Genomic DNA, 26,042 nt, shown 5'->3' on the forward strand with positions numbered 1-26,042 from the left:
GGTCATGGTGGCCATGGTTGAGTGGTGGTGACCATGATTGAGTCATGGTGGCCATGGTTGGGTGGTGGTGGCCATGGTTGGGTTGTGGTGGCCATGGTTGGGTCATGGCTGGGTGGTGGTGGCCAAGATTGGGTCATGGTCACCATGGTTGGGTCATGGCGGCCATGATTGAGTCACGGTAGCCATGGTTGGGTCACGGTGGCCATGGTTGAGTCATGGTGGCCAAGGTTGGGTCACGGTGGCCATGATTGAGTCACAGTGGCCATGGTGGGGTCATGGCGGCCACAGGTCACCCCTTGGTTGCTCCCCACCAACTCCAGGACCCTCTTTTGGGAGTCTCCCAAACCCTCAGGTGCCATTTTGGGGTGCCCTGTGTCACTCTGACTCCCTGGGTCACATTTTGGGGTCCCCCAGACCCCCCCAAACCCTCAGGTGACATTTTGGGGTGTCCCAGGTCCCTCTGGACCCTTTTGGGGTCGCATTTCGGGGTCCCCAAATCGCGGGCGTCCATTTTTGGCGGGAAAAGCCGAAACCCCACCCACAGAGGGAGGAGCCAATCCAAATCGCGCCTCATTCCATATATGGAGCTGGAGGCGTGGCCTAAAGAGCGGGCCGCTGAGGGGCGTGGCCAGCGAGGGGCGTGGCCTCTCGCCGTTATGGCGGCGCCCATGGTGGACGGTGCGCTTTGAGGCGGGGGGGGGGGGCGGGAGAATTTGGGGTTTTTTTTGGGGGATTTTTGGGGGGATTTTGGGTTTTCTGAGGGGAATTCGGGGGTGAGGAGGGGCTCTGACCTCTCCCCTCCCCCCGCAGCCTCTCAGGGGGTCCCCGAACCCCCCGGGACCCCTCAGGACGCGGCCCCGCCGGAGCCCGAGGAGGAGGAGCTCGAGTGAGTTTTTGGGGGGGATTTTTGGGGGGTCCCTGAGGGGTTTTGGGGGGTCCCTGAGGGGTTTTGGGGGTCCCTGACCCCCCCTGACCCCCCCCCAATTCCGGCTCTTCCCAGTTTCCCCCAGTACGAACTGGGCCGCCCCCCCCGCCCGGTTTGGGGGGCGCGGGAGGAATTCGCGAAGCGCCCCGAGAATTACCTGCGAGGCTGCAAATGGTGAGAGACCCCAAAATCCCCCCCAAAATCACCCGGAAACCTCCCCAAATCACCTCAAAAATCAGCCCAGCAGTCACCCCGAACCCTCCGCCGAAAATCACCCCAAAAATCACCCCCCAAAACCCCCCCGAAAGGCCCCAAACCTCCCCCAAAATCACCCCAAAAATCACCCGGAAACCTCCCCAAATCACCTCAAAAATCAGCCCAACAGTCACCCCGAACCCCCCGCCGAAAATCACCCCAAAAATCACCCCCAAAACCCCCCCCCGAAAGGCCCCAAACCTCCCCCAAAAATCACCCCAACACCCCTCCAAAACCTCTCTAAAATCCACCCAAAAAAACCTCCCTAAATCACACTTAAACCCCCCAGAAATCACCCCAACACCGTCCCAAAAACCTCCCTAAACCACCCCAAAAACCCTTCAAAATCACCTCAGAACCTCCCTAAAAATCACCGCAAACCCCCGCCAAAATTCACCCCAAAAATCACCCCAAAAAACCTGCCTATATCACACCAAAACCCCCCCCAAAATCACCCCCAAACCTCCCCAAAAACGTCCCTAAATCACCCCAAAACTTCCCCAAAAATCACCCCAAAAGCCCCGGGGGAGGGTTGGGGTCCCCTGGGGGGTTGAAATGGGGGGGGGGTCCCCAACACCTGGGGTTTGTTTTGGGGTTCATTGGGGGATCCCCAATACCTGAGGGGTCATTTTGGGGTGACAATGGGGGGGTCCCCCATACCCGGGGCTATTTTGGGGTGACAGTGATGGGGTCCCCCACACCCGGGGCTATTTTGGGGTGACATTTGGGGGTCCCCACACCCGGGGCTATTTTGGGGTGACAATGGGGGGGTCCCCCATACCTGAGGCTATTTTGGGGTGACATTTGGGGGTCCCCCATACCTGAGGCTATTTTGGGGTGACATTTGGGGGTCCCCCACACCCGGGGTTATTTTGGGGTGACATTTGGGGGTCCCCACACCCGGGGCTATTTTGGGGTGACAATGATGGGGTCCCCCATACCCGGGGCTATTTTGGGGTGACAATGATGGGGTCCCCCACACCCGGGGCTATTTTGGGGTGACATTTGGGGGTCCCCCCAGGGCCCCCGACGGCTCCTGCGTCCTCACCTGCAGCAACGACAACGCCCTGAGGATCTTCGACCTCCCCCTCCCCCCGGGACCCCCCCCGGGGGCGCCCCTCCCCCAGCTGGTGGGTGGGGGAGGGGCTGGGGGGATTTGGGGGGGGTGGGGGGGGTCACTTTAGGGGGGGTTGGGGTCACTTTGGGGGGGTTTGGGGTAATTTTGGGGGTCTGGGGGTCTCTGACGAGAGTTTGGGGTCAGTTTGGGGGGGGTTTGGGGTAATTTTGGGGGGGTTTGGGGTCACTCTGGGGGTCCTGGGGGGGATTTGGGGTTCTGGGGGTCACTGAGGAGAGTTTGGGGTCACTTTGTGGGGGTTTGGGGTAATTTTGGGGGTCTGGGGGTCACTTGGGGGGGTTTGGGGTCAGGATGGGGGGGTCCTGGGGGGGATTTTGGGGGTCTGGGGGTGTCACTGGGGGGTCATTGTGGATCTCCAGGGGTCACTCATTGGTCACTCGTGGTCACTCCTGGTCACTCATGGTCACTCATTGGTCACTCATGGTCACTCTGGTCACTGGTGGTCACTCAGGGGTCACTCAGGGGTCACTCATTGGTCACTCCTGGTCACTCATTGGTCACTCATTGGTCACTGGGGTCACTCATTGGTCACTCCTGGTCACTCTGGTCACTGGTGGCAGCTCCCGGCCGTGCAGGTGGCCGAAGGTGACACCATCTACGACTTCACCTGGTACCCCCTGATGGACTCCAGCGACCCCCCCAGCTGCCTGTGAGAGACTGGGATATACTGGGATATACTGGGAATGGACTGGGATGGAACTGGGATATACTGGGAATGGACTGGGATATACTGGGATATACTGGGAATGGACTGGGATGGACTGGGATGGAACTGGGATATACTGGGAATGGACTGGGATGGAACTGGGATATACTGGGAATGGACTGGGAGCACTGGGAGGGAACTGGGAAGGCGCTGGTTGTTACTGGGATGAACTGGGGGTGGTGTACTGGGAGCAGGGGCGGCTCCTGGGAGGTCGTTACTGGTCCATACTGGTTTATACTGGTCCCTACCAGTTTATACTGGTCCCTACTGGTTTATACTGGTCCATACTGGTTTATACTGGTCCGTACTGGTTTATACTGGTCTGTACTGGGCAGGGTGGCCGCCAGCAGCCGGGACAGCCCCGTGCACCTCTGGGACGCCTTCGATGGGAGCCTGAGGGGCTCATTCCGTGCCCACAACCACCTGGTGGGCACTGGGATCAAACTGGGAGGGACTGGGGGGGACTGGGATAAACTGGGAGGGACTGGGATCAAACTGGGAGGGACTGGGAGGGGACTGGGATAAACTGGGAGGGACTGGGATAAACTGGGAGGGACTGGCAGGGACTGGGAGGGACTGGGAGGGAACTGGGCTTGGGGACCCCTGGGATGTCCCTGGGTGGATTTTGGGGTCCCAGAGAAGCTTTTGGGGACCCCTGACCCCATTAATGGGAGGAGTTTTGGGGTTTGGGGACCCCCAGAGCTGTCCCGGGTGGGTTTTGGGGTCTCCCCATTCCCTGTAGGGTTTTTGGGTCCCCCCATTTCTCCCTGTAGGGTTTTGGGGTCCCCCCAACCTGTCCCAGGAGGGTTTTGGGGTCTCCCCATTCCCTGTAGGGTTTTGGGGCCCCCCTATCTCTCCCGGGTGGGTTTTGGGGTCTCCCAGGAGGGTTTTGGGGTCTCCCTGTAGGGTTTTGGGGTCTCCCCGTTCCCTGTAGGGTTTTGGGTCCCCCCATCTGTCCCGGGTGGGTTTTGGGGTCTCCCCATTCCCTGTATGGTTTTTGGGGTCCCCCCCATCCCGGGTGGTTCTGGGGCGCCCTCAGGGACCCCGCGGTGTCCCCAGGACGAGCCCGTGGCCCCCCACTCCTTGGCCTTCGCCCCCGATGGCTCCCGGCTCCTGGGCGGCTTCGACGGCGCCGTCCGAGAGTTCCCGACCGAGCGCCCGGGCCGGGGCGGCCTCCAGAGGAGCCTGAGCCGTGAGGGGCGGGGCTTAAAGGGGCGGGGCTTAAAGAGGAGGAGGAGGAGCTTAAAGGGGGCGGGGCTTAATGGGGTGGGGTCCGGGGGTGGGGTAAGGGGAGGTTTCCAGCCGGTATTTGGGGTTAAAATGGGAAAGTCAGGGGTTAAAAGGGGTGGGGTGTGGCCAAAGGGGGCGTGGTCTAAAGGGGTGTGGTCAATGGGAGGGGCGGGGGCGGTGCAGGGGCAATTCCCGCCCTGTAGTGGGGGTTAAAATGGGAAAGGCAGGGGTTAAAAGGGTGGGGTGTGGTCAAAATGGGCGTGGCCTAAACGGTGGGGTCTGGGAGTGGGTGGGGCCCTGGGGTGGGGCTTAACAGGGAGTGTCTGGCAAAATGTAAATGAGCGGAACATAAGGGGGCGTGGCTTTGATGGGCGTGGTCCCAAGGAGGAGAGCGTTTGGGTGGGTGGAGTCCAAGGGGGTGTGGCCTAACCTTTGTCTCCACCCCCTCCCAGAGGGCGGGCATGGCCAGCGAGGCCTGATTGGCTGCCTGGCCTTCAGCCCCAGCCAATCGCTGTTCGCCTGCGGCTCCTATGGGCGGAGCCTGGGGCTGTACCCGCTGGAAGGGGGCGGGGCCGTGGCGCTCTGGCCCCGCCTCCCGGCCGCGCCCACTCACCTGCGCTTCAGCCCCTGCGGGACTCACCTGTACGCGGGCGGGAGGAAGGTGGGCGTGGCCAAATGTGGGCGTGGCATTGAGGTGGGGCATGGGGTGGGTGGGGCCTGTGGGTTGTTATGAGGGTGTGGCCTCGTGGTGGGCGGGGTTTTGTGAATGCGGGTGTGGCCTCAGTGCTGGGGGCGTGGCCTCTGGGTGTGGATTTAGGGGCGTGGTTTAGGCTCTGATTGACACCTCCCAGTGTAGTGGGTGGAGCTTTGTGGGCGTGGCTTATGGGCTGGGAGGTGGTTTATCGTTGGGGGCGTGGCTTCAGGCCTGATGGGCGTGTCCCGGCCTGGCCCCGCCCCCAGGACCGCCACATCCTCTGCTGGGACCTTCGTGTCCCCGAGCGTCCCCTCCTGGCGCTGCCGCGGCGCGTGGCCACCAACCAGCGCGTGACCTTTGACCTCGACCCGTGAGTGACCCCCCCGAAAAATGGGGCACCCCTGGGGACACCTGGGGCACCCCTGGGGACACCTGGGACACCTTTGGGGACACCTGGGGCACCCTTGGGGACACACGGGGCACCTTTTGCGGCGATTTTGGGGGTCCTGGAACCCTGCGTCACCTTTTGGGGACATCGGGGACACCTGGGTCACCTTTTGGGGGAATTTTTGGGGCTTTTGGACACTTGCACCTTCTCCTGGGGGAAGATTTAGGGGGTCCAGATCACCTGGATCAAATATTGGGGGGTCCAGAACACCTGGATCAGATATTGGGGGGATTTTGGGGGGGTCCTGGACGCCTGGGTGACCTTTTGGGGGGATTTTTGGTGGCTCTTGGACATCTGGGACACTTTTTGAGGGGATTTTGCAGGGTCCAGAATCCCTGGATCAAATTTTGGGGGGGTCCTGGACACCTGGATCAGATTTTGGGGGGATTTTGGGGGGTCCCGAACATCTGGGTCACCTTTTCGGGGTATTTTGGACACCTGGGTCATCTTTAGAGAAGAATTTGGGGGGTCCTGGACACCTGGGTCACCTTTTGGGGGCATTTTTGGGGGTCCTGGACACCTGGGTCACCTTTTGGGGGGATTTTTGGGGGTCCTGGACACCTGGACCTTCTCCTTGAGGAGATTTAGGGCAGGGGTCTCTGAGGGTTTTTAGGGTTGGGGTCTCTGGGGGTTATTAAGGGTTGGGGTCTCTGGGGTTTTTAGGGTTGGGGTCTCTGGGGTTTTTAGGGTTGGGGTCTCTGGGGTTTTTAGGGCGGGGGTCTCTGGGGGTTTTTAGGGTTGGGGTCTCTGGGGTTTTTAGGGTGGGGGTCTCAGGGGTTTTTAGGGTTGGGGTCTCTGGGGGTTTTTAGGGTTGGGGTCTCTGGGGGTTTTAGGGCGGGGGTCTCTGGTGGTTTTTAGGGCGGGGGTTATTAAGGGTGGGGGTCTCTCATTGTCCCCGGTGCCCCCAGGTCGGGGCGGTTCCTGGTCGGGGGTGACACCGATGGCTTTGTCACCGTCTGGGACACGCTGGCCCCGCCCAGCCCGGGGGACCCCCCCGAGCTGCCCCCCCTGCTCCGCTTCCGCGCCCTCCGCGACTGCGTCAACGGCACCAGGTAACCCCAAAAACGGGGATTCCCCCCAAAAAAACACACCTGGGGATTCCCCCCAAAAAAAGCACACCTGGGGATTCCCCCATAAAAACCACACCTGGGGATTCCCCCCCAAAAAAAACACACCTGGGGATTCCCCCCCAAAAAAACCACACCTGGGGATTCCCCCCCAAAAAAACCACACCTGGGGATTCCTCCATAAAAACAACACCTGGGGATTCCCCCCCAAAAAACCACACCTGGGGATTCCCCCCCCAAAAAAACACACCTGGGGATTCCCCCCCCCCAAAAAACCACACCTGGGGATTGCTCCCCAAAAAAAAACACACCTGGGGATTCCCCCCCCCCAAAACCACACCTGGGGATTCCCCCATAAAAACACGGGGGACCCCTCCCCAAAAATCGTTGGGACCCACCCTAATAAAATTTGGGGATCCCTCCAAAAAGTACCTTGGGTCACCCCCCAAACGCCCAAATTACCGTCCCAAATCCCCCAAAATTTCCACCCCAAACTCTCCCAATTCCTACCCCAAACTTTCACCCCAAGTTCCCCAATTTCCACCCCAAATGCCTCAAATTTCTTCCTCAAACTCACCCAAATTTCCACCCCAATCTCACCCCAATTCCTACCCCAAACTTCCACCCCAAATTCCCCAAATTTTCACCCAAATCCCCCAAATTTCCACGTCAAAACTCCCCCAATTTGTACCCCCACCTTGCACCCCAAGTCCCCCAACTTCCACCCCAAACTCCCCCAATTTTCACACCAAACTCCCCCAAATTTCCACCCCAAACCCCCCAATTTCCACCGAAATCCCCCAAATTTCCCCGTTTTCCCCATTCCCAGCCTGCACCCCGCGCTGCCGCTCCTGGCCACGGCCTCGGGCCAGCGCCTGTTCCCGGCGCCGTGGGACAGCGACGGTGACAGCGAGGGGACACAGGAGGGGCCGGCCCCGGGAGGGGACATCCGGCTGCAGCTCTGGTGGTGGGGACACGAGGACACCCCCGGGGACACCCCCGGGGACACCCCCGGGGACAGCGGGACCGGCCAGTGTCACCTCAGCGGGGACACCGAGTGTCACCTGTCTGGGGACACTGATTGTCACCTCCCTGGGGACAGCGGGACCGGCCATTGTCACCTCAGCGGGGACACCGAGTGCCACACCCCTGGGGACACTGGGATTGGAGATTGTCACCTCCCCGGGGACGCCGAGTGTCACCTCCCTGGGGACACTGGGACTGCAGATTGTCACCTCCCCAGGGACACCAGAACTGGTGATTGTCACCTCCCTGGGGACACTGGGACTGGAGATTGTCACCTCCCTGGGGACACTGGGACTGGCCGTTGTCACTTCCCTGAGGACATTGGGACTGGAGATTGTCACCTCCCTGGGGGACACTGAGTGTCACCCACCCAGGGGACAGTGACTGTCACCTTTGAGGACCAGAACTGTCACCCCTGGGGACCCTGGAGGGTCAGAGCCCCCTTGGGGACCCCGAATGTCACCCAGTGTCACCCCTGGGGACCCCAGATGTCCCCCCCAGGCCTCGGTTGTACTAAAGCCGTTGTGACTGTCGCCCTCTGTCACCCCCGTGGGCTGTCACAGGTGGGGGCGTGGCCAGATCTGCCCCGCCCCCACACCCCAAACCCCCCCCGGATGCCCCAAAATCGTCCCCAGCCCCTCGGGGTCCCCACCCTGCAATTCCGGCGTTGCCCCTTTAAGAGCCCCCCCCCACACAAACAAAGGGGCGGGGCCTGTTCCTAAGCAGCTTTATCATCACCATGGCAACGGTGGGGGTTGTGATGTCGCCATGGAAATCTGTGTGGCGCTGCTGGCCACGCCCCCGCCCTGAGGCCACGCCCATCCACGTGGCCACACCCACACCGTGGTCAGATCTGTGGGTGTGGCCACGTTAACTTTTGGTCACGCCCCTTCCAAAAGACCACGCCCCATTTTAAGTGCCCATCCATGCTAATTGCGCTAAGCCACGCCCCCAAATACACACCCTACCCCAATCCACGCCTTTTAAATATTCAAACCACGCCCACCTTTTCATGCCCTGCCCCATATCTCCCAAACAACGATCACGCCCATCCGTGACCACGCCCCTTTATCAACCCCACCCACCCACCCCCTTCACTACGCAGCCAGGCCCACCCACGAGGCCCCTCCCCTGCTCCAAACCACGCCTTTCACTCCGAAAAGCCACGCCCCTTTTGAGACCCCGCCCCTCAGAAAAAGCCCCGCCCCTCCTCCTCCGGCGCGGTCGCAGCCGGGGCGGCCCCGCGGGGACCCGGGTTCGAGTCCGGGCCGGGCCGGGGGCGGCACCGGGGGGGTCCCGGCGGGGGTGGCGGGGCCGGGCCGGGGGCGGCGGCCCCGCGGGGGCGGGGGGCGATGGCGGGGCCGGCGGCGGCGCTGCTCGTGGCCGTGCTGGGCGCGGGGGCCGCGGGGCTCAGCCTGGAGCCGGTGGTCTGGCACACCGGGAACCGGCGGTGAGAGCGGCGGCAACGGGGGCGGGGGGCAACGGGGGGCGGGGGGCTCCGGGGGGATTGGGGGGCACCGGGGGCATTGAGGGGTCCGGGGGGATTGAGGGGATTGGGGGGCACCAGGGGGAATGAGGGGTTCGGGGGTTCCGGGGGTAATTGGGGGGCACCGGGGAGATTGAGGGGTTTGGGGGGCACCGGGGGCAATTGGGGGGCACCGGGGAGATTGAGGGGTTGGGAGGCACTGGGGGAATTGAGGGGATTGGGGGGTCCAGGGGTAATTGAGGGGTTTGTGGGGATTGAGGGCTCTGGGGGGGTCTTTAGGATATTGGGGGGGGTCTTGAGGGGATTTGGGGGTCCGAGGGGCTGGGGGCACCAGGGGGGTCTTGGGGTACCGGGGCTCTGAGGGGATTTGGGGTCTTGAGGGGATTTGGGGGCTCTGAGGGGATTGGGGGGGTCTGGGGGCTTTTGGGGTCTGAGGGCTTGGGGGGGTCTTGAGGAACCTGGGGGCCTGTGGGGGTTGGGGGATTTGGGGGGGTCTTGAGGGATTTGGGGGCGTCAGGGGGGGATCAGGGGAGGCGGGGGGGGCTTGAGGGGTCCTGGGGACCTGAAAAAGCCAGGAGGGAAAGGGGGGGAGGGGGTCCCGGGGGTCTCGGGGGGGGGCTGGGGGTCTCGTCACCCGCTCCAGGTGACCCCAAGAGATGGGGATGGGGACATGGGGGGTGACACCTGGGGGGGACACCCGGGGGGGACACAATGGGCTGTGGGTGACATCATCTGTGTGACACCGTGACACCTGGCGCTGTGACTGTGACATTGTGACACCATGAGTGACACTGTGAGTGACACCGTGAGTGACACCTGGCGCTGCGGCTGTGTGTGACACTGACTGTGTGTGACACCAAGTGTGACAACTTGAGCGTGGCAGCGTGAGTGACACTGTGACACCGTGGCTGTCACCGTGACCGCGTGTGTGACACGGTGCGACGAGGGCACCGCGTGCCAGCGCGGGCGTCGCCACATCTGTCACACTGAGCAGGTGTGGCACTGTCACAGGGGGGTGACACCGGCACAGGGGGGTGACACCGGCACAGCGAGGTGACACTGGGTGCCACTCCATGTGTGTGACACGGTGACAGTGACACGGTGACAGTGACATGGTGACGGTGACGGTGACACTGTGACAGTGACATGGTGACAGCCGCACGGTGACAGTGACACGGTGACGGTGACAGCCCCAGCCCCCCCCCCGTCCCCCCCTTCAGGTGCCCCCGGCCCCGGGTCCCCCCTGCTGTGTCCCCTCCCCCCCCCCCAGGCCCCCCACGGAGCGGGTGGGGGAGGGGCAGCGGCGCCGTTGCCATGGTGACAACAATGGCTGCCCAACCCCCCCCCCCCCCCCCAGCGCTGCGGGGGCGCCTGACGGGGGCGTCACCGTGTCCCCATACCCAAGGTGTCACCGTGTCCCCACACCCAACGGGGCTGTCACCGTGTCCCCATGCCCGGGGTGTCACCGTGTCCCCATGCCTGGCAGTGTCACCGTGTCCCCACACCCGGTGTTGTCACCCTCCTGTGGTGTCACACGGTGTCACCCTGATGGTGTCACTGTCACAGTGGCAGTGTCATGCCTGTCACTGTGTCACACACGCAGTGTCACCTCTGCTGTGTCACCCTGACCGTGATGGTGTCGCACGCAAATGTCACACGCACGGAATGTCACACACACAGTGTCACACAGAGTGTCACGGTGTCACACACACGCACAGTGTCACAGTGTCACACACACACAGTGTCATGGTGTCACATTGTCCCCATGTCCCCCCAGGTTCCTGGACGCCGGCGGTTACGTGCTGTACCCTCAGTGTCACACACAGTGTCACAGTGTCACAGTGTCACATTGTCCCTGTGTCCCCAGGTTCCTGGACGCCGGTGGTTACGTGCTGTACCCTCAGTGTCACACACACACACAGTGTCACAGTGTCACACACACACAGTGTCACATTGTCACAGTGTCACAGTGTCACACCCAGTGTCACATTGTCCCCCCCAGGTTCCTGGACGCCGGCGGTTACGTGCTGTACCCTCAGTGTCACACACAGTGTCACACACAGGATGTCACAGTGTCACATTGTCACAGTGTCACACTCAGTGTCACATTGTCCCCATGTCCCCCCAGGTTCCTGGATGCCGGCGGTTACGTGCTGTACCCTCAGTGTCACACACACACACAGTGTCACACACACAGTGTCACAGTGTCACACACACAGTGTCACACCCAGTGTCACATTGTCCCCCCAGGTTCCTGGACGCCGGTGGTTATGTGCTGTACCCTCAGTGTCACACACGCACACAGTGTCACAGTGTCACACACACACACATTGTCACAGTGTCACAGTGTCACACACAGTGTCACAGTGTCACAGTGTCACACCCAGTGTCACATTGTCCCCCCAGGTTCCTGGACGCCGGCAGTTATGTGCTGTACCCTCAGTGTCACACACACACACACACAGTGTCACACACACACACATTGTCACAGTGTCACAGTGTCACACACATTGTCCCCATGTCCCCCCAGGTTCCTGGACGCCGGCGGTTACGTGCTGTACCCTCAGTGTCACACACACACACAGTGTCACACCCAGTGTCACATTGTCCCCCCAGGTTCCTGGACGCCGGCGGTTACGTGCTGTACCCTCAGTGTCACACACATTGTCCCTGTGTCCCCAGGTTTCTGGACGCCGGCGGTTACGTGCTGTACCCTCAGTGTCACACACACACACAGTGTCACACAGGATGTCACATTGTCACATTGTCCCCCCAGGTTCCTGGACGCCGGCGGTTACGTGCTGTACCCTCAGATCGGCGACCGCCTGGACCTGGTGTGCCCGGGGGGGGCGGGGTACGAGTACTACAAGCTGTACCTGGTGGGCGGGGCGCAGGCGCGGCGCTGCCAGGTGCAGGCCCCGCCCCCCGGCCCCGCCCCCGCGCTGCTGCTCACCTGCGACCGCCCCCAGCGCGACGTTCGCTTCACCATCAAATTCCAGGAGTTCAGCCCCAACCTCTGGGGACACGAGTTCCGCCGGCAGCACGACTATTACATCATCAGTGAGCCGTGACGTCATCGGCGGGGGCGGGGCTGGGGGGCAATAGCGCTGTGGGAGGGTGATGTCATCACTTGGGGGGGTGATGTCATCGCTGGGGTGTTGTGATGTCATTGGGGAAGGGGTGGAGGGGTTGGGTTGTGTTCAGGGTGTGCTGGTGATGTCATCAGGATGGTGATGTCATAGCGAGGGGTGGTGATGTCATCGGGGAGGTGGTGATGTCATTGCCAGGGGTGGTGATGTCATCGGGGAGGGGGTGATGTCATTGGGGAAGGGGTGGAAGGTAGGGGGGTGTGGAGTTGTGTTTGGGAGGGGCTTTGGGGAGGGTCTTGGGGCTCTTTCGCCGTCTGGGAGGTGCTGGTGATGTCATCAGGGTGTGATGTCATCAGGGTGTGATGTCATTGGTCTGTGACATCATCAGAGGGGACTGGCATCGATGGCGTGACACCGTGGGGGGAGCTGACAGCGTTAGGGCAGGGATGATGTCACGATGATGTCATCGCTATCCCCGTGATGTCATCAGCATGTGATGCTGTGACATCACTGGGGGGCGATGACGTCACAGGATGCGACATCCCCAGAACGGGCGATGACATCAAGGGGAGACGGGGAGTGACCAGGCTCTGACATCACTGGGGGGATTATGACGAGTGCGGTGACGTCACCGATGACGTCACCTTGCCCCTCCCCCATCCTTTGCAGCCACGTCGGACGGGACCCCCGAGGGGCTGGAGAACCGGCAGGGCGGGGCCTGCCTGACGCGGGCCATGCGCGTCACCCTGCGCGTGGGGCAGCGTGAGTGCCCCGCCCCCACCCCGCCCCGCCCCCGCCCCGCCCCTCCCCCTCTCACCCTCCCTCCCCTCCCCCACAGGCCCCGGGGCGGAGCCGCCGCCGGACCCGGCCGGGACAGGTAAAGGTGTGGGGTAGGGGGAGGGGCTTTGCCCACCTGAAGCCCCGCCCCTGACTCCTCCCCCTTTCCTCCAGGTTCAGCCAATCAGACGAGCCCGCCCGGGCCGGGCCCGCCCCCCGCGCGGGAGGGGGCGGTGCTGGGGGCGGCGGGGGGAGGGGCGGCGCTGCTGGCGCTGCTGGGGGGGGCGGGGGGGGCGCTCTGGTGGCGGCGCCGCCCCCGGAGACCCCAAAAAACCCCGCGGGGAGGGGCGGGGCCGGCGAGGCCACGCCCCCATGGACCGGGCCCCGCCCACCCCCTGCGCGAGCTGCCCCTCCCCCCCGCAGCCCCGCCCCCCGCCTATTACAAGGTGTGAGGGGGTGGGGGAGGGGGCGGGAGCCCAAAACTGGGGAGACCCCGCCCACAAAGGTGGAAGGACACGCCCTGCCCTGAAGCTCCGCCCCTTTGGGGCCTAGAGGAATGAAGGACCCAAAAAGGGAAGAATTTGCCCCAAAATGAACCCCCAGGTGTGGGGAGGTGGGGCTTAACCAGGAGGCGTGGCCTGAATGGGGCGTGGTCAATACAGGGCGTGGCCTATTTTACATATGGTGCTACCAGGGGCGTGGTCATCCAAATATGGGCGTGGTTTCACCTGGGGAGGCGGAGCTTTAGCGGCTTTGAGGCGTCACCTCAGGAAATGGGCGGGGCTTGGTGATTCCACCCTCCCATTGGCCACAATTAAGCCCCGCCCACACACATGGGTGGGATCACTTAGGCCACACCCCCATGGCAAAAGGGGGCGGGGCTTTCCCATTGCAGCCACCAAGAGGATGACCAGGAAGTGACGTCACAGAGATGAAGAGGCGGGGCTTCCTGTGTGACATCACACGGGAGGGGCGTGGCCTTACCGCGCGCCCGCTGCTGATTAGACAATTTTGTGCAATTGGCTCCGCCCCCTTCCTGTCATTCAAATGGGGTGGGCGGGGCTTGGCGAGGTTTTGGCGCCCCCTGGTGGTGGGGGAGGGGCTGGAGGGGGCGGGGTCACCTGGTGGGGGGCGTGTCCCTTCCATCCGATGTCACCTTTGGCACTTGAGGCCCCAAATCTTCATTTTTTTTCCCCCCTAAACCCCAAAATTTCCCCTCTCCAGCCTCATAATTTTGGGTCTAAATCCCTCAGTTTTGGGGACAAAAAAAGCCAATTTTTGTCCAACCACCGTCTTCCACCCAAATCCTCATTTTTAGGGTCCCAAATCCTTTTTTTTTAGAGAAAAAAGATCATTTTTAGCACCAAAACCCTCACTTTTAACAACCCAAACCTTCAGTTTTAAGCTCTAATCCCTCATTTTTATTCCCCAAAATTAATTTAAAAAATGTTAAAGCCCCAATTTTGACCTAAATCCCCAAATTCCTGCATACAAAACATCTTCAAAGGTCCAAACTTCATTTTTACATTTAAAAGGTTTTTTTCTGGGCCAAATTCTTAAATTTTTTAAGGTTAAACCTGAGTTTTTAGTGTTCCAAACCTCATTTTGGGTTCCAAACCCACATTTCTAGGCCTAAAAACATTAATTTAAGGTCCAAAGCTGCATTTCCCCTCATTTTTGAGGCCCAAATCCAATTTTTATGAGTAAACCTCCAATTTTAGGGTTTAAACCCCTCTTTTGGGCATGAAAAATCCAATTTTGTTGTCCCAAACATCATTTTTAGCGCCAAAAGCCTCAATTTAGAGCCTAAATTCTTCATGTAGGGGATCCAAAATTCCACTTTTGGAACCAAACAATCATTTTTAGGGTGGAAATCCACACTTTCAGGGTTCAGGCCCAAATTTTAGGGCCAAATGCTTCATTTTGAGGATTTCCAGGAGGGTTTAAAGAATTTTTTTGGTAATTTTAATGTCTCAAACCCCATTTTTTGCACCAAAAATCTCATTTCAGGGTCTAAACTCTGTTTTGGGCCCAAATTCTCAAGTTTCGGGTCCAATCCCCTTCTTAAAGTTAAAACCCCACATTTCACACCCTATTTTAAGGACAAACCCCTCATTTTTGGGCCAAAAGCTTTGGTTTTGGGGTGCAAATCTTCATTTAAATGCCGATTCCTGCTTTTTTTAGGAGTAGAAAATCTCATTTTTAGATCCTTATCCCACGTTTTTAGGACCAAACACCTTTTTGGGACCAAATACCTCTTTTTTGGGAACCCACCCACCCCCATTTTGGGTGGACAAAATGATCAATTACAAGGCCAAACCTCCTGGTTTTGGAGCAAAAATCTCATTTTTTGGTGTCTAAATCCCATTTATAGCCCCAAAATTTCGTATTTATGAGCACACGCGTCAATTTTAGTTTAAAATCTTTAACTTCGAGCCCAAATTCTGCTTTTTCAGGTCCCTTTGCGGTCTCCAGCCCGAATTTTTGGGTCATTTTAATCAATTTTTGGGTCCAAATTTCCCTTTCCAAGGCCTCCACCGCCTCCCCCCCTCAGCTCCCGCTGTTGCCATGGCAACGGGCCCGGCGCGCCCTGTCGTGACGTCACGGCGGCGCCGGCCAATCAGAGCGCGGCTCGGCCGTTGTTGCTGGGGGGCGGGCAGGGGTCACGTGACCCCAGAGGGGGGGTGTCCGGGGGTCCTCGTGCAAGGGGTCACGTGATGCCCCGGGCAAATCCCGAATTTCCCCCCAAAAATCCCGAATTTCCCCATTTAAATCCCAGATTTTCCCCATTTAACCCCCAAATTTCCCCAATTAAACCCCAAATTTACTCGTGCAAATGCGGAACTTCCCCGTGCGAATCCCGAATTTCCTCACCCAACCCCCAAATTCCTCATTCCTCAGATCCCGAATTTCCTCATCCAAATCCCAAATTTTCCCCACACAGATCCCAAATTTACCCATACAAATCCCAATTTTTCTCCATTTAAATCCCAAATTCCCTCACGCAAATCACAAATTTTCCCACACAAGTCCCAAATGCCCTCATCCAAACCCCAAATTTCCCCATTTAACCCCCAGATTCGCGCGTTTAAATCCCGAATTTCCCCACACAAATCCCCAAATTTCCCCATCCGAACCCCAAATTTCCGTGTCCAAACCCCTCCCCCCATGGCGCCCCTCCCCCCTTGCACACGCGCGTGCCAACCCCGCCCCTCCCCCTCCCCCGGGCACCGCGGGGTTAAACTCGGCCCCTCCCCCACCCCGCGCCCCTCCCCCACCCCGCCGGAGCCTCCCGGGGGCGGGGCGAGGCCGAGGAGGGGGCGGGGCCACGCTCGGCCAAAGGCCACGCCCCCATTGGGCACGTGCGGTCCCGCGCGCTGCCCGAGGGGAGGGGGGAGCGCGGGGCGGGGCTTGGCGGAGCTGCCGCGCGCTGATTGGTCGGCGTTGGGAAGGCTGTTCTGTCATTGGCTGGAGCGCGGTGTCCCCAGGGTGGCCCCGCCCCTGGCCGTGCCAGGGCGCCCCCTGCTGGTCCCAGTGCGATTCCAGTCCCAGTGTGGCTCTGTACTGGTCCCAGTACCAGCTTATCCTGGGCCCAGTGCCTCCCAGTGCCACTCTGTACTGGTCCCAGTGCGCTTCCAGTCCCAGTGTCGCTCTGTACAGGCCCCAGTGCCTCCCAGTACCAGCTTATACTGGGCCAGTGCATCCCCGTGCCACTCTGTGCTGTTCCCAGTGCCTCCCAGTACAGGTTTATACTGGTCCCAGTGCCACTCCGTACTGGTGCAAGTGTCTCTCAGCCACAGTGTCGCTCTGCACTGGTCCCAGTGCCTCCCAGTCCCCGTGTCACCCTGTACTGGTTGCAGTACCAGCTCATACTGGTCTCAGTCTCTCCTATTACTGGGCAGTCCCAGTCCCAGCGCCTCCCAGTGCCACTGCAGTCCCAGTCCCAGTCCCTCCATCACCCTAGACTGGGCCCGGTACTTCCCAGTGTGATTCTATACTGGTCCCAGTGCCTTTCAGTGTTATCTCATCCTATTCCAGTCCATCCCAGTCCATCCCGGTGCTGTCCCAGTCCATCCCAGTGCTGTCCCAGTCCGTCCCACTCTGATTCCAGTCCTATAGCAGCCCACCCTCGCCAGCTCCCGTGACATCTCAGACCCTCCCAGTCCCCCTCAGTTCCCCCCAGTCCATCCCAGTCCATCCCAGTCCATCCCCGTTCCCCCCAGTCCCCCCCAGTTCCCCCCAGTCCATCCCAGTCCCCCCCAGTCTCCCCCAGCCGCCGCCGCGGTGGGCGTGGCCTCACGGCGAAGTGGGCGTGCCCCTCTGCGGGGCGTGGCGCGCGGTGGGCGTGCCCTCTCCATATATGGGCGTGCCGCGCGCGCGCCCTCCCTCCGTAGGCGTGGCCAGCGCTCCCTCAGCCCCTTAGTGGGCGTGGCCCGGCGGATCGGGGGGCGGTCCCTCCTCGGTGGGCGTGTCCCGGCGGTGGGGGCGTGTCCATCTCCCCCCTGTGGGCGTGTCCGGGGGGCGTGTCCGGGGCGGGCGGGGCGCGCGGCTCTCGGGTCCTTTGTTTGAGCGAGGCCGGAGCCGCGGAGCCGCCGCAGCGCCGGGGCCGGGCCGGGACCCCCGGGACCCCCGGGACCCTCCCGCACCCGGCACCCCCCGGGACCCCGCCGGCACCCCACGGACACACCGGCACCGGCAGCGCCGCAGGTACCGCTGAGCGAGAGAGCGGCGGGGGCAGCGCGGCCGGGGCGGCCGGGCCGCGGCCTGAGGGGAAGGGGTGGGGGGGGGGGGTGTGTGTGAGGGGTGAGGGGGGTGGGGAGGGGGCTGAGGGGGGTGGGGGGGGTGGGGAGGGGGTGTCAGGTGAGGGGGGTGGGGGGGAGGGGGGAGGTGAGGGGGAATGAGGGGTCTCGGGTGGGGGGGGCAGCGTGAGGGGAAATTGGGGGGGGGGGTTTGGCGTGAGGGGAATGGGGGGGGCTGGGCTGGCGGGGGGGGCTCTGAGGGGGAATTTGAGGGGTGGGCTGAGGGAAATGGGGGGGTCTGGGGTGGGGGTGAGGGGTTTGGGGTGGGGGGGTCGGCGCTGAGGGGGATTTGGGGGGGTTGAGGTGCGTGAGGGGGAAACTGAGGTAAAATTGAGGGGATGGGGGGGGGAACTGAGGGGAAATGGGGAGGGGGGGGGGACACGGCTGAGGGGAATTGGGGGGGGGGTCCGGCCTGTTTGGGGTGAATTGAGGCGATTTTGGGGAGGGGGCGTCAAAGCTGAGGGGGATTTTGGGGGGGTCAGCGCTGAGGGGGATTTGAGGGGGGGTCTGGGGGTGAGGGGGGCACGGCTGAGGGGAATTGGGGGGGGGGGGTCCGGCCTGGTTGGGGTGAATTGGGGGGGGGGGGGGGTGTCAGGATTGGGGTGAATTGAGGAGATTTTGGGGAGGGGGCGTCAAAGGTGAGGGGGAATTGGGGGGGGTGTCAGGGCTGAGGGGGGGTAAATTGGGGGGGTTGAGGTGGGGGGGGTAAAGTCTGGGGTGAAATTAAAGGGGTTTGGGTTTAGGGGAGGGGAAATTGAGGTGAAATTTGGGGGGGCTCAGAGCTGGGCTGAAATCGGGGGGACTCAAATTTGAGGTGAAATTGGGGGGGGGTCTCGTCCTGTTTTGGGTGATTTTTGGGGGCTGAAGTTGGGGGGGGTCAGATGTGAGGTGAAATTGGGGTTTTTTAGGGGGGTTTGAGAGAAAATTGAGGTGAAATGAGGGGGGGTCTTACCTGGGGGGGGTCAGAGCTGAGGTAAATTTGGGGGGGGGGGGGTTCCTGGCTTTTTTGGGGGTGATTTGGGGGGGGGTCAGACTGAGGTGAAATGGGGGGGGGGGGGGCAATTAAAATTTTGGGGTTTTGGATTGGGGGGGTCAAACCTGAGGTAAAATGAGGGGAGGGGGGCAAAGTTGAGATAATGGGGGGGGGTCTGGGCTTGGGGGGATAAATTGGGGGGGGTCAGGGCTGGGGTGAATTTGGGGGGATTTGGGTTGAAATGAATTTTTTTTGGGGGGGGGACAGGGAGGGTTTTGCCTTCCCAAAATTATTTTGGGGGCGTTGGGGCTGAAGTGAATTTGGAATCTGGGGGGGGGGGGGGGATGTTCCTGTTCCCCCCCACCCCATCTGAATTTTGGGGGGGGGGGGGGGGGGGTCCTGGATGAGGATTTTTGGGGGGGTCTTAAGGGGGCAGCACAACTTTGGGGGGCGCCTTTAGTGACCCCCAACCCCCCCCCCTTGTGCTCAGTTTCCCCATGTGGGGTGTCCCCCCTCTTGGTTTTTTTTTGGGGGGGGGGGGGGGACAGGAAAGTTTTGGGGGTCAGGGGAGGGGTGGAGGTGTCAATGGGGGGGGTCTTGGAGGGATTTTGGGGGTGTCAGGGGAGGAATTTGGGGGGGTCTGGGGTGGGTTTGGGGGTGTTGAGGGGTTTGGGGGTTTTGGGGGGGGTTGAAAGTTTGAGGTGTTTTTAGGGGAGGATTTGGGGGTGTCTGGGGGCTTTTGGGGTGTCTGGGGGGTCAGGTTGCGCTTTAGGGGGGGTCAGAAATGGGGGGGTCAGGCCTTGCGGCCATATTGGGGTGTAGCCCCCTCCTGAGCCCCCAAAATGCTCCTGGGACCCCCAAAATGCTCCTGGGAGCCCCTAAACCACACCTGGGACCCCCAAAACTGCACCTGGGACCCCCCTGCCCCCCCGCCAGGCGCCCCGGGCCGGGCTGGGTGCGGCCTCCTGATAAGGCGGGCGTGGGAGCACTGGGAGGGACTGGGAGGGACTGGGAGCTGGGGGCAAGGGTGAAGGCTGCACTGGGAGCACTGGGAACAGGGTGAGGGCTGCACTGGAGCACTGGGAGCAGGGTAAAGGCTGTACTGGGAGCACTGGGAGGGGCTGGGAGCACTGGGAGCTGGGGACAAGGGTGAGGGCTGTACTGGGAACGGGGTAAGGGCTCTACTGGGAGCACTGGAGGGACTGGGAGCACTGGGAATGGGGTGAGGGCTGTACTGGGAGCACTGGGATTGGGGTAAAGGCTGGACTGGGAGCACTGGAACGGGGTAAGGGCTGCACTGGGAGCACTGGGAACGGGGGTAAGGGCTGTACTGGGAGCACTGGGAACGGGGTGAGGACTGGACTGGGAGCACTGGGAACACCGGGAAGGGGGTAAGGGCTGCACTGGGAGCACTGGGAATGGGGTAAGGGCTGCACTGGGAACACTGGGAGGGACTGGGAGCACTGGGAGCACTGGGAATGGGGTAAGGGCTGGACTGGGAGCACTGGGAACGGGGTAAGGGCTGCACTGGAGCACTGGGAGCACTGGGAATGGGGTAAGGGCTGGACTGGGAGCACTGGGAGGGACTGGGAGCACTGGGAACAGGGTGAGGACTGTACTGGGAACACTGGGAGCACTGGGAATGGGGTAAGGGCTGGACTGGGAGCACTGGGAACGGGGTAAGGGCTGGACTGGGAACACTGGAATGGGGTAAGGGCTGGACTGGGAGCACTGGGAGCAGCAGGTGTTTGTGTACTGGGAGCGCTGTGTGAATCTATACTGGGAGCACTGGGAATTGCAGATCTTGGTGGGAACTGGGAGTGACGGTTACTGGTGTTACTGGGAGTGATGGTTACTGGTGTTACTGGTGTTACTGGGAATGGCGGTTACTGGTGTTACTGGGAGCTGGGAGTGACGGTTACTGGTGTTACTGGGAGCTGGGAATGGCGGTTACTGGTGTTACTGGGAGCTGGGAGTGATGGTTACTGGTGTTACTGGGAGCTGGAATGGTCACTACTGTGTTACTGGGAGCAGTGGGAGCTGGGTGTGGGGGCTGTTACTGGAGCCAAGAGCGTGAGATACTGGGAGTACTGGGAATGGTGGGGAAGGGCCTTACTGGGAGCTATTGGGGATACTGGGAATGGGGAACACCGATACTGGTCATACTGGGAGCACTGGGAATGGAGGTGGCTGTACTGGGGATACTGGGAACACTGGCACTGGTCATACTGGAGCACTGGGGATACAGCAGTATTGGTTATACTGGAGCTACTGGGGATGCTGGGAACACTGGTACTGGTCATACTGGGAGCACTGGGAACACTGGTACTGGTCATACTGGGGATACTGGAACAGCGATACTCGTCATACTGGGGATACTGGGAATGGAGGTGGCCGTACTGGGAGCTATTGGGGATACTGGGAACAGCCGTACTGGGGATACTGGGAACACTGGTATTGGTCATACTGGGATACTGGGAACGCTGCACTGGTCATAGTGGGAACACTGATACTGGTCATACTGGGAGCACTGGGGATACTGGGAACACTGGGGATACTGGGAACACTTGTATTGGTCATACTGGGAGCACTGGCACTGGTCATACTGGGAGCGCTGGTACTGGTCATACTGGGAACACTGGCACTGGTCATACTGGGAACACTGGTCATACTGGGAACACTGGCACTGGTCATACTGGGAGCACTGGTCATACTGGGGATACTGGGAGCACTGGCACTGGTCATACTGGGAGCAGCAGCCTGGGCCCTACGGGTCCCAGTGTGGCACTGGGAGGGGGCAGGGGTCTCCCAGTGCTCCCAGTGCTCCCAGTAAGGCTCTGGGAGGGTTTCCCAGTGCTCCCAGTGCTCCCAGTGCTCCCAGTAACGCTCTGGAAAGGTCTCCCAGTGCTCCCAGTGCTCCCAGTAAGGCTCTGGGAAGGGTTTCCCAATGCTCCCAGTGCTCCCAGTGCTCCCAGTAAGGCTCTGGGAAGGGGCAGGGGTTTCCCAGTGCTCCCAGTGCTCCCAGTAAGGCTCTGGGAGGGTCTCCCAGTGCTCCCAGTGCTCCAGTAAGGCTCCTCTGTGTCCCCCCAGGCCATGGCTGGTGCGTAGCCCCTCCCCACCGGAGCCGGACCCGACCCTCGGACACGTGAGTGCCCCTCCCCCTCCCATGGCCCCGCCCCCTTCCCTGCCAGGTGTGGGGGACAGCGGGGGTGACAGGGACACACCTGTCCAGGGTGACAGTGACACCGGGGGTGACAGTGACAGCGGGGTGACAGTGACACCAGGGGTGACAGGGACACCGGGGGTGACAGGGACATGACACCGGGGGTGACAGTGACACCAGGGGTGACAGGGACACCAGGGGTGACAGTGACAGCAGGGGTGACAGGGGGTGCACACGTGTGTCACACAGGTGTTGCACAGACAGGGCAGTGTCACACGTGTGGCACCTGTCTAGGACAGCATCACACCCATGTCACAGCCGTAGGACAGTGTCACACGCGTGTCACGCCTCAGAACAGTGTCACACGTGTATTACACATGTGTCAGCTCCACAGGACAGGGTCACACATGTGTCACCTCCCTAGGACAGTGTCACACCTGTGTCATCCTCACAGGACAGTGTCACACCTGTGTCACCATCACAGGACAGTGTCACACCTGTGTCACCCTTACAGGACACTGTCACACTTGTGTCACCCTCATGTCACCTCCATAGACCAGTGTCACATCTGTGTCACCTCTCTAGGACACTGTCACACTTGTGTCACCCTCACAGGACAGTGTCACACCTCTGTTACCTTTCTAGGACAGTGTCACACGCGTGTCACGCCCTCAGGACAGTGTCACACACACATTACACACGTGCCAACACCATGGGACAGTGTCACACCTGTGTCACCTCTCTAGGACACTGTCACACCCGTGTCACCCCCACAGGACAGTGTCACACGCGTGTCACACCGTCAGGACGGTGTCACACACGCATTACACACGTGTCAGCACCATAGGTTAGTGTCACACCCGTGTCACCCCCACAGGACACTGTCACACCCGTGTCACCCACCAAGAACCCTCTTCTGCCCCTCCCCTGCTGTCCCCCCTCCCACACGTGTCACTGTCACCGTCCCTGTCCCCATCCCTGTCCCTGTCCCACACCTGCCCCTCCCCCGGAACCGGTGGTGACTCAACCGCCCCTCCCCACCCCGAGGCTCCCCAGATCCAGGACACCCAGGGACACCTTGGGGACACCTCAGGGACACCCTGGGGACACCTCGGGACACCCAGGGACACCTCGGGGACACCCAGGGACACCCTGGGGACACCCAGGGGACACCTCAGGGACACCCTGGGGACACCTCAGGGACACCCTGGGACACCTCGGGGACACCTCAGGGGACACCTCAGGGACACCCTGGGGACACCTGAATGTCACAGGGACACCCTGGGGACACCACAGGGACACCTAAAGGCCACCCCAATGTCACAGGGACACCCCAGGGACACCCCAGGGGACACCCCAATGTCACAGGGACAATCTGGGGACACCCTGGGGATACCCCAGGGACACCCCAATGTCACAGGGACAATCTGGGGACACCCTGGGATACCCCAGGGGACACCCCAATGTCACAGGGACAATCTGGGGACACCCTGGGGATACCCCAGGGACACCTAAAGGCCACCCCAATGTCACAGGGACATCTCAGGGGATGCCTGAATGTCACAGGGACACCCTGGGGACACCTCAGGGACACCTAAAGGCCACCCCAATGTCACAGGGACACCCAGGGACACCTCAGGGGAAACCCCAATGTCACAGGGCCACCCCAGTGTCACAGGGACACCTCAGGGGACATCTCAGGGGACACCCCCATGTCACAGGGCCACCCCAGTGTCACAGGGACACCCCAGGGACACTGCAGGGACACCCCAGTGTCACAGGGCCACCCCAAGGCCACCCAGAGCAGGGGACAGCGGTGACACGGGTGTCACACGTGAGCTCACGGGAGGTCCCCCAGGGTGACACGCGTGTCCCAGCCGTGTCACTCCGTGCTGTTGTCCCTGTCCCCGGGTGTCCCCTGTCCTCACCTCACCCTGCGTGTCCCCGCGTCACCCCGTGGCTGCTGTCCCCGTGTCACCCCCTGCGTCACCCCACGTGGCCCTGGGTGTCCCCACGTGCCCTCCCCGTGTCCCCAGGTGTGTCCGTGCCCTCCCCGTGTCCCAAATGTCCCCACGTGCCCTCCCCGTGTCCCCACGTCTGTCCCTGTGTGTCCCCAAATGTCCCCACGTCTGTCCCTGTGTGTCCCCAGATGTCCCCACGTCTGTCCTTGTGTGTCCCCATGTGCCCTCCCCGTGTCCCCCAGTGTGTGTCCCCCGTGTCCCCCAGTGTCTCATGTCTGTGTCCCCCTGTGACCCGTGTCCTCCCCGCCTGTCCCCCGATGTCCCCGATGTCTGTCCCACCCTGTGTCCCCCAGTGTCCCCTCCATGTCCCTTCTGTGCCCCGTGTCCCCTCAATGTCCCCCCATCCCGTGTCCCTCCCCATGTCCCCCAATGTCCCCCTGTGTCCCCCATCCCAATGTCCCCAATGTCCTCTCCATGTCCCCCACTGTCCTCTCCATGTCCCCCCGGTCCCAGTGTCCCCCGTGTCCCCATTGTCCCCCCCATCCCGTGTCCCCAATGTCCCCCCGTGTCCCCATTGTCCCCCCATCCCGTGTCCCCATTGTCCCCCCCGTGTCCCCTCCATGTCCTCCCTTTTCCTGTGTCCTCAATGTCCCCCCGTGTCCCCGTTGTCCCCCCGTGTCCCCCCATTGTCCCCCATCCCGTGTCCCCGTGTCCCCATTGTCCCCCCCTTTTCCCGTGTCCCCAATGTCCCCATCCCGTGTCCCCTCCATGTCCCCCCTTTTCCCGTGTCCCCCCCCCTCCTCCCGCCGGGATTCCCCTCCCCCCTCTCCGTCACGGGCATCCGGTGACGTCACGGCGGCGGGAGGGGGGAGGGGAGGGGACACCCACGCGGGGCCGGTGACTCACGGCGGTGTCGGTGTCACCACGCGGGGCCGGTGACTCACGGCGGGGCCGGGGCCGGTGTCACCACGCGGGGCCGGGGCACACGCGGGGCCGGCGGCACCCGGGGCACACGCGGGGACGGGTGAGGGACAGGAGGGGACACCCGGGGGGGTGAGGGACCCAGGGGACACCTGGGGACACCCGGGGGGGGGGGGTGAGGGACCTGGGGGACACTTGGGGACACCTGGGGGGGGTCAGCGCGGCGTGGGGGAGGGGGGGACGGTGACTGTGTGTGACCGGGGTCATGGGGGGGGCACGGGTGGGAGTGGGGGGGGCAGCCTGGCCGGGGTCACTGCGGCCATGGGTCACTGTTGGTCATTGTTGGTCACTGTGGCTGTGGGTCACTGTTGGTCACTGTGGCCATGGGTCACTGTTGGTCACTGTGGTTGTGGGTCACTGTTGGTCACTGTGGCCATGGGTCACTGTTGGTCACTGTGGTTGTGGGTCACTGTTGGTCACTGTGGCCATGGGTCACTGTTGGTCACTGTGGGTCACTGTGGTTGTGGGTCACTGTTGGTCACTGTGGCTGTGGGTCACTGTGGTTGTTGGTCACTGTTGGTCACTGTGGTTATTGGTCACTGGCTGGGGGTCACTGGTGACCGTGGGTCACTCGTGGCTGTGGGTCAGTCTGGCCATGGGTCACTCATGGCTGTGGGTCAGTCTGGCTGTGGGTCACTCTGGTTGTTGGTCAGTCTGGCTGTGGGTCACTCTGGCTGTGGGTCAGTCTGGCTGTTGGTCACTCTGGTTGTTGGTCACTGGTTGCTGTTGGTCACTCTGGCTGTGCATCTCTGGTTATTGTCACTCATGTCTGTGAGTCACTCTGGCCATGGGTCACTCTGGCTGTTGGTCACTCGTGGCTGTGTCACTCTGGCCATGGGTCACTCTGGCCATGGGTCACTGGTGAGTGTGGGTCAGTGTGGCTGTTGGTCACTCTGGCTGTGGGTCAGGCTGGTTGTTGGTCACTCATGTCTGTGACACTCTGGCCATGGGTCACTCTGGTTGTTGGTCACTCTGGCCATGGGTAGGCTGGTCAGGCTGGTTGTTGGTCAGGCTGGTTGTTGGTCACTCTGGCTTGTGAGTCATTGGTGACCATGGGTCACTCATGGCTGTGGGTCACTGGTGACTGTGGGTCACTCTGTTGTGGGTCAGGCTGGCTGTTGTCACTCTGCCTGTTGGTCACTCTGGTTGTTGTCACTCTGCCTGTTGATCACTCTGCCTGTTGGTCACTCTGCCTGTTGGTCACTCTGGTTGTTGGTCACTCTGCCTGTTGGTCACTCGGCCTGTTGGTCACTCTGCCTGTTGGTCACTCTGGTTGTTGGTCACTCTGCCTGTTGGTCACTCTGCCTGTTGGTCACTCTGGTCACCA

At 61.5% G+C, this 26,042-nt stretch overlaps 4 protein-coding genes across 6 annotated transcripts in view; all 4 read left to right on the forward strand.

The window, feature by feature from the left end:
- The first annotated feature begins 596 nt into the window (after nucleotides 1-596).
- WRAP53 (WD repeat containing antisense to TP53) lies at nucleotides 597-8,019 on the forward strand. Of its 2 annotated transcripts, XM_077192977.1 has the most exons (12): nucleotides 597-678; nucleotides 811-886; nucleotides 1,001-1,099; nucleotides 2,202-2,310; nucleotides 2,876-2,964; nucleotides 3,357-3,447; nucleotides 4,081-4,213; nucleotides 4,704-4,912; nucleotides 5,212-5,315; nucleotides 6,302-6,445; nucleotides 7,290-7,786; nucleotides 7,820-8,019. In XM_077192977.1, the coding sequence occupies exons 1-12, from the start codon at nucleotides 657-659 to the stop codon at nucleotides 7,843-7,845; spliced, it is 1,599 nt and encodes a 532-aa protein (XP_077049092.1). In that variant the 5' UTR covers nucleotides 597-656; the 3' UTR covers nucleotides 7,846-8,019. The 2 variants fall into 2 exon arrangements, with proteins under 2 accessions (XP_077049092.1, XP_077049091.1); XM_077192976.1 differs by having other exon boundaries at nucleotides 7,290-8,019.
- Nucleotides 8,020-8,165: 146 nt separating this feature from the next.
- On the forward strand, nucleotides 8,166-14,156 carry EFNB3 (ephrin B3). Of its 2 annotated transcripts, none has more exons than XM_077192979.1 (5): nucleotides 8,166-8,936; nucleotides 11,749-12,032; nucleotides 12,731-12,823; nucleotides 12,900-12,938; nucleotides 13,013-14,156. In XM_077192979.1, the coding sequence occupies exons 1-5, from the start codon at nucleotides 8,839-8,841 to the stop codon at nucleotides 13,288-13,290; spliced, it is 792 nt and encodes a 263-aa protein (XP_077049094.1). In that variant the 5' UTR covers nucleotides 8,166-8,838; the 3' UTR covers nucleotides 13,291-14,156. The 2 variants fall into 2 exon arrangements, with proteins under 2 accessions (XP_077049094.1, XP_077049095.1); XM_077192980.1 differs by having other exon boundaries at nucleotides 13,734-14,156.
- Nucleotides 14,157-14,289: 133 nt separating this feature from the next.
- Nucleotides 14,290-21,861, forward strand: LOC143696521 (uncharacterized). The gene is made up of 2 exons (XM_077192978.1): nucleotides 14,290-17,545; nucleotides 21,701-21,861. Exon 1 carries the CDS (start codon nucleotides 15,675-15,677, stop codon nucleotides 16,800-16,802), a length of 1,128 nt encoding a protein of 375 aa, XP_077049093.1. The 5' UTR covers nucleotides 14,290-15,674; the 3' UTR covers nucleotides 16,803-17,545; nucleotides 21,701-21,861.
- Nucleotides 21,862-25,693: 3,832 nt separating this feature from the next.
- The window catches only part of KDM6B (lysine demethylase 6B), a 12,534-nt gene continuing 12,185 nt past the window's right edge, over nucleotides 25,694-26,042 (forward strand). Inside the window, 1 exon segment of the mRNA XM_077192900.1 lies at nucleotides 25,694-25,697. Coding sequence (XP_077049015.1) covers nucleotides 25,694-25,697 — 4 coding nt within the window.

The sequence above is a fragment of the Agelaius phoeniceus genome, chromosome 36 (genome assembly GCF_051311805.1).
Source record: "Agelaius phoeniceus isolate bAgePho1 chromosome 36, bAgePho1.hap1, whole genome shotgun sequence".
Lineage (NCBI taxonomy): Eukaryota > Metazoa > Chordata > Aves > Passeriformes > Icteridae > Agelaius > Agelaius phoeniceus.